Below are 7,616 nucleotides of genomic sequence, written 5' to 3'. Positions count from 1 at the left end.
TTATTAATCTATTAAACTAGTTCTCGCACCATACCATTTCATGAAAATCTCAAGAATGGAATGACGTGTTTGTATTTTGATCCTTGTTGATAAAAAAAAATTAAAAGTATAAGTATCATCATTAAAGTTCAAACACATACTATTTTTAAAATCTTCTACACATTATTCAAAGTATAACAACATATATTATATAACCTCTAACCTAAGATCACAAAAATAAAAGAAAAGAAGAGAGAGATGAATATGGTAAGATGGGGCATTATTTTAGTGTTGAAATCTAAGAGTGCTCTCATCTCTTTATTCTCCATGATGCAATTAGTGAGGATCTTTAGTGGTATTTGGTGTGTAGTGTTTGTCTTTAAGGATAATTAATAATGGCATTATTATTTCCACAAAAAAGTTACTTTATAAACCAACCTAACTCCTCTCTTTTTTAAGGCATTTGCTTATTAAACTATGTAATCCACTAATGACCAATTGCATAAAAGGTCAAAATTTAAAGTTTTCCATTACAGTCCTTGCATACCCTTTTTATTACACATCCAACAATATGTCAAGAATATTTCCAAATCCCAAGGGTATTTTGCCCTTTATTTTTTTAACCACAAACCAAAACAGTCTTAAATTCTTTACTATTTTCTTTTTTTTTTTTCTGTTTTGCTTCTTATTTGCCTTTTCACAGTGGTAAATTTGAAATTTAGGATTTTTTTACTAGAGAAGTAATGTCGAATCTCGACCGAGCATACCACGGATCATACACCGAGGATTCTACCTAAACATGGTTAATTCAAGAGCATGGCTCCTCACGCTATCTCCACAATGGTATGATATTGTCCACTTTGGACACAAACCCTCATGACTTTGTTTTGGTTTTACCCTAAAATGTCTCATACTAATGGAGATAGTCATCTTCACTTATATACCCATGATCCTCCTCTTATCTAACCAATGTGGGACTTTGGTCGTATTCCCAACATTTTGCTCTACTGTAAACTTTAAATTATAGTACCCTATTCAACGTTTGCACTACTAGAAAAATAGATTTTATGACATACAAGTAAAAGCTCAATTAGAAAGAGAAACAAAAAGTGTCATAAAAGCCAAAATGTGTGTGTGACAATATTTTGACATAACTAATGTCTTTGTGACAATTATACAATATTAAATAAATGTTTTATTATTGATGGCTTTTTTATTGTTGTTAATATCCATATTTTGATAGAAATATTAAATTGATCCTTAGTTATTTATTAACAATAACACTTGCCCTAGCATATTTGATACCGATCAATTTATCATTTTCAATAGTTTTGTGAAGTGTCATTATAACTGCATTTAACACGACTTTTATAAAACAGCTTCCCATTCAAACATAATTTCACTATACTTTTGTCCTCAAATTAAAAAACCATATCTTTTAATCCCACCTTCAACTCCCAAATTACACGTATTTTGCTTTTCCAATTGGACAAACATGTTTAAAGAGATGTAAATTATTCATCAATATGGCAATTTATTCATAAATTAGAGGGATCAATATCGATATCTCTTATACCTCTTATTAATATCTATAAAACTTACGAGTTGCTTTCAAATATAGAAAAATGAGTCAACTTATTTATAAATATAGCAAAACTGTCACTGTCTATCAATAATAGACATTGATAGACATTTATTCGTATCTATCACTGATAGATATAAATATTTTGCTATATTTAAAAATATTTCTAGCAGTTTTGCCATTTAAAACAATTATCCTAGAACTTAAAAAAAATATTATCTATTAATTTTAATATGAGGATATATACTAATAACAAAATCTATAACTCAAGTTGGAAGTAAAAAAATAAGTAAATAATTTTTTTTTAAAAAAAAACTTCATTATTAACTTAAATATTTTTCAAAAAAAAATTATTTACAAAAATATTTATTGATATAAATATTTATCAACACATTCACCAATATCTAAATTGAAATCCCAATATTATCATTGACATTGATTTTTAATGGTTTCTCCCACTGTATCAAATTCAAACACTCATAAATAGGAAACCCACATTAATTTTCACCACACATTCATCAACATATGTATATATTGTACTAGTAATAGAGTAATAATTAAGAGTTTCCACCATTAATTTTGTCCAATCCATAAACTTTTACATTCTTTTTTCTTCAAACACTTTGAAGGGTAATGAGATAATTTCAAGTGGGAGAGCTAATCCCTATTATTTATCTTAAAATCCACTAAAGCTTGGTTTAGACTTAGTGCCCCAACAAAAGAAAAGTGGTCTCTATCTTCCCTTTTCATTTGAATTTTAAACTCAAAAGCATTAAAGCAATTGATAAAAATTATTTCTTTACAATTAACAACCAACTTTTAGCCTATCTATAAGACCCCATCACTTTGTCCAATTTAATGTCCCTTGAATCATACATAAGTAAGCTTCATTTGGGTCTATGCTTTTAGGAAAAACAAGAGAAAGAAGAAGAAAAAAAGACCAACTTTGAAAAACACACACAAAAGTTATCATTATTAAGGTTGTTTCTATCAATTTGGGCGTCATGTTTCTCAAGTACAAGCTTAGCTTCATCTTCATCCTCCTCCTCTCAACTTCATTTTTATCCACCATTTGCATTGCAGGTGGGTCTTCCAACCTTTTCACTTATTTAACGCTAACGTATCCCGACATAAACTCATGTCCATTAACTTAATTTTTTTTGAATTCAGTGATAGTATGACAGTATAAATTTGAGTGTCTTTTTGTTCCTCAATTTTTTTTTGTCCATTTTCACTTTAGTTATATCTCTTTTTGAATTATTTTGTCATCTGTGGATTGTCTTCTTTTTATGCGTCTTAATCTGTAGCCTTTTCGGAGTTAAAATTGCTTTGATAGTTTGTTAGGACATGGTTGAACATAATTTCAATGAAAATGATTTGTTTATACCTAAGTGATTTATTAAAATTAATTTTTCATATATATAATCATTTTAATCTTTGATTTTGAATGTGAACGTAATTTTAACAATTTTAAAATTACTCTCAAACATGTCTTTTAGCATGTTGTAAGATTTCTTAAATATATAGACTCTCTAAATTTAAAGTACTCAATTGAGAGATGTTAATTGAGTGTATCTTCTTGACAAGTGCTTATTTTTTAAAGCTCTTTATAATATATATTATTGTTTATTTTCATTTGATTTAATTATGACAAATTTCCACAAATAGAAAAAATGTCAAATTATTTATAGAAATATAAAAAATAACATTGATAAATACTTATAGATTTTTATCAGCGTCTATCGGTAATAGAAACTGATAGAAGTCTATCATTGATAAAAGCTGATAAAAGTATATTAGTATCTATTAGTGATAGAAACTGATAGAAGCCTAGAATGATTAAGTTTTAAATAATTTTTTTTATTTTTTTATTTTTTAAAAATTCGCCTTAATTATTCTATACATGTGAAAGAAAGTTTAGTTGAACGATAATATTCTTCTCCCAAATTAAAAGTTTGATGTCGTGCAATTGTTGTAAGACAAAGAAATGTTCTACATTAAGTAGTGAAAAAGAACCATAATTATCAGAACATGTTCTTTCCGACAACTAAACAGAATCTTATTTGCATGCGCAGAGTGTCAGTGGTGCAAATTAAGGAGAAAACTTTTATGGTTAATAAGTTTTTATATTTTTAAATGTAATTTTTATATTATTAAAATTGATTTTAAATAATTAAAATGATGATTTTAAATTGATTTTGAAAATGAAAAAAAAAATTTAATAATTTTAAATCACTCTCAAATATAGTTTTGAAGTGTTTTTTCTTTTTGGGTTGGCTAATGCTTTTTTATTTATATTATTTTTTCTTTTTTAGGTCGACCCTCTAAGTTGGTTCCTGAAGTTGTTGCTAATGGTGGAGTTGTGCATGAGGTTTGTACTTCTGAGTTTTCTTTTTTTCCTTTTTGTTTTTTTAATCTATGTTAGAACCTAAGGCTAAATTATATTTAGATTATCCACTTGAATATAAAGATATAGTTCAAAGTCTCGAGTAATTAGAGATCTCTTATAAGATATTTGAGACAATGAGTGAAATAATAAGCTTTAAGAAATTATGAAATCTAGGGAGTTGTGAATAAAATTAATATTTTTTTTAGTAATAAGATCTACAAATTCCTTAGACCAAATGAGGAATATATTTCACAACTCCTACTTTACAACACCTTAAGCCAAACATACTCTTAAAAAAATTATTTGAGTCGTTTATAATGAAATAGGTACGTTCATATCAATGAGTAAAATTTATATAAAATGACTTATTTGTAGCAATCAAGTAATCTTGTTATGAATAAATAAAATTAGATGAATTATGTAAATTATATTAGCGATATGACTCGAGAAAGAAGATATTTGAAATGTGTAGAGGTTCAAAACTTGATTAGAACTAATCATCATGGATTGACCTAGTGATAAAAATGAGATAGTTTCAGTAAATAGGTTAGAGGTCAAGGGTTCAACGGTAGCTATCCACTTAGGAATTAATTTTCTACGAGTATTCTTGATACTCAAATATTGTAGGGTCCGATGGGTTGTCACATAAGATTAATCGAGGTGTGCATAAACTGACCCTAACACTCATAGATATCAAGGGAAAAAAAAAAAAAAAAACTTGATTAGAACCATGTAAACCTCCCTCTTAGTTTTAGAATAAATAATGTTAAAGAGGCCCTTTCTTTGTGAATATTTTGTTGTTAGATTTTGAGTTCTTAAAGTTAAACTTGCTAACAAACGCTCATTTTTTAAAAAATAAAAAACCACGTAACGATTTTGAAATTTTGACTAACATTATCCCAGAAAAAATAACTAAAGGCCTGTTTTCTTTTTATAATGACTTCGCTTCTAATTTTGTGTTTTTTACATTTAAGCTAGTTTACACCTGGTTTGGTAATTAGTAATTATTTTAAATTTTTTTTCTAAATTAAGTCTATTTTTTCTTAATTTTTTACGATACTTTACATATTTTTCAAGTAAATGAATTCTTAACTAAATTTTAAAAACAAAAATTAATTTTTTTTAATTTTCAAAATTTGGTTGATTTTTTTTTTAAATATTGGTCAAAAGTAGATAACAAAACATGACATTTATGAGTGAAAATGATGTTTATATGCTTAATTTTCAAAAACCAAAAATTAAAAATTGAATGGTTATTAAACAAAATCTAATTACTCACTGTTTCTTTTAGTATGTTTTCACTTTACTTAAACAGATTTGAATTCCTAACCAAATTTTAGATATAAATACAAGTTTTTTGAAAACTAAAAATTATTAGCACGAAAAAAAAAAGACAAATAATTATAAGGAGACCTAGATTATTTGAGTTGAATATAACATAGCATCAACTTCAATGCAACATGTCTTGAGTCTTAAATTAAAAAAACCCAAAGAACACTTTTCTTGAAACAATCAAATGGATTAGTAATTAAAAAATACATAGGGATTGCCTTAATAATATACAATTACACTTGTAAACAATTATCTTCATCAATCAATCAAAGTAAACTATAATAACATTGTGATAGTTAAATTTCTGTTTGATAATACTTTCGTTTTTCGTTTTTTTATTCTTCAAATTTATATTGGTCTATTTTCAGCTATAATTTTTCCTTTTTCAATGAAATATATTTGAATTCTTAATCAACTTCAACACAAAAATAAACTTTCAAAAATTGTTTTTGTTTTTAAAATTTTCAAAATTTGACTTGACTTGTGTGAAAACGTGACGAAAGAAAATGGATACAAGACAAATAAATTTATAAGTGAAAGTAGTGCTCATGAACTTGAATTTAACTAAATAGAAAACCAACATCCTCTTTGATAATGATTCGATTTATAAATTTTAGTATTCGAAAATTAAGCCTATAACACTTTTTCCATCTCTAAATCTCTTGTTTTATTAGTAAGAAATTAAGAAGAAATAAATTTAATTTTTTTTAAAAAAACCAAATAATTATCAAATCTGACTTAAATGATTATCGTGTTAAACTTTATATTATATATTTATTATTAGGATGCAAAGAGGAAGACAAGAGGTGAAATGGAGGACATCCATGAAAGGCTTTTGAGGGTAAACACCAAAGACTATGGAAGATATGATCCAGCTCCAGCCTTTGTGAAGCCTCCTTTCAAGCTCATCCCCAACTGAGAAAAACAAAAATCATCACCAACATGGGACTCTTTTACAAGTACCTTATAAATATAAATAATCAGAAAGATCATGTGTTTCATATAGTATAAATATAAAATATATGTATTATCATATATATATATATATATATATAGTGTATAATATGGTCACAAACTCATATGAATATAAAGCTTTGTAATGTTTTGCTTGAGTTACTTAGTACTCTATATATATTGTGTATTTTGGAATATAGGTTGTTGTTTTATGATTGTAGTCCATTTCTAATACTACTTTGCTTTTGATTTTCTCAACTATTCTTTGTTTGTTGTTTCATTAAAAAAACGTCTTTGATTCAAACTTTATTTGATAGCGATTTAGTCTTTTACTTTTCAATTCGTAACAATTTAGTCTCTAAACTTTTATAGATAATAATTTAGTTTCTATATTTTGAAATTTGTAACAATTTAGTCTCTATTATGAAAAGTCTTAAATTAACTGTAATTTTTTTATTTACGTAATGACTTAATCTTTATAATTTATAAATAAATTTGATCTTGGCAGATTAGTTTATCGATTCTTGTGTGACAAATTTCATTAATTCTTAATAATATTTTCATAATAGACCTTAAATCGTTACAAATTATAAAGTACATGGACTAAATTGTTAGTTATTGATGTTAAGGAGTAAATTGTTACGGGTTTGAAAGTACATAGACTAAACCCGTTACCAACTAAAATTTATAAACTAAATTGTTACTTCATGAAAATTTAAAGATCAAAGTTTTTTTTTTAACCTTGTTTTCTTAGCTTAACGTGTAAAAGTGTGAATAGTTTAAATCTTATATATATTTTTTATTGAGGATGTATGTCTCAGCTAGTTAATCCATGCTCTTGTTTGCTAAAATTATCCAAATAAACTTTATGGACCAAAATATTATTAATAACAATATGTCGATTAGAGTTATAGATAAATTGCACTTTTACTCGTTGAGATTTGATCTTTGAAATTTGAATTTAGTTCATGTGATGTTTGAGGTTTCAAAAATATCAGGTTTGATCTCAATGTAATGTAGAGTTGACCTAATAGAAAGATGATATTGCAATTAAAATATGTTGGTGCTTTGTTAATTTATTTATCTTTAAGGAATTTCTAATTTTTTTTTCTTGTAAAGATAATTTCGAACAAACTCTTATTAAATCTATAATTAAAATGAAGAGAAAATTGCACAAAACACATGGGAATTGTTACAATTACAAAATTTTTAGTATGATTATTCACCCTCAATTTTATAATTTGTTACAATTACATTTTTAAATTTTTAATTGAATCAATTGGCTCGTGTAGTTTGTTAATTGTTGTAATCTGATTCCTATAATTTTCTTTTTGAAGTTTTTTATTTTTAAAATAAATCACTTCTTCTTCTCCTCCTCCT

General features: G+C 26.0%; 1 protein-coding gene across 1 annotated transcript; it reads left to right on the top strand.

The window, feature by feature from the left end:
• Window positions 1–2,288: 2,288 nt before the first annotated feature.
• LOC120088845 (protein CASPARIAN STRIP INTEGRITY FACTOR 1-like) lies at window positions 2,289–6,217 on the top strand. Its single transcript, XM_039046287.1, has 3 exons — window positions 2,289–2,644; window positions 3,877–3,932; window positions 6,067–6,217. The coding sequence occupies exons 1-3, from the start codon at window positions 2,566–2,568 to the stop codon at window positions 6,199–6,201; spliced, it is 270 nt and encodes an 89-aa protein (XP_038902215.1). The 5' UTR covers window positions 2,289–2,565; the 3' UTR covers window positions 6,202–6,217.
• Window positions 6,218–7,616: the final 1,399 nt, after the last annotated feature.

This window comes from Benincasa hispida, chromosome 10 (assembly GCF_009727055.1).
Source record: "Benincasa hispida cultivar B227 chromosome 10, ASM972705v1, whole genome shotgun sequence".
Lineage (NCBI taxonomy): Eukaryota > Viridiplantae > Streptophyta > Magnoliopsida > Cucurbitales > Cucurbitaceae > Benincasa > Benincasa hispida.
The sequence above is the reverse complement of the archived record's forward strand: the minus strand, read 5'-3'. Positions and strand labels throughout refer to the sequence as shown.

Coding starts and splice junctions, on each gene's coding strand:
- LOC120088845 (XM_039046287.1), top strand. CDS start 2,566: ATGTTTCTCAAGTACAAGCTTAGCTTCATCTTCATCCTCCTCCTCTCA. Junction 2,645..3,876: donor ATCCACCATTTGCATTGCAG/GTGGGTCTTCCA, acceptor TTTCTTTTTTAG/GTCGACCCTCTAAGTTGGTT. Junction 3,933..6,066: donor ATGGTGGAGTTGTGCATGAG/GTTTGTACTTCT, acceptor ATTTATTATTAG/GATGCAAAGAGGAAGACAAG.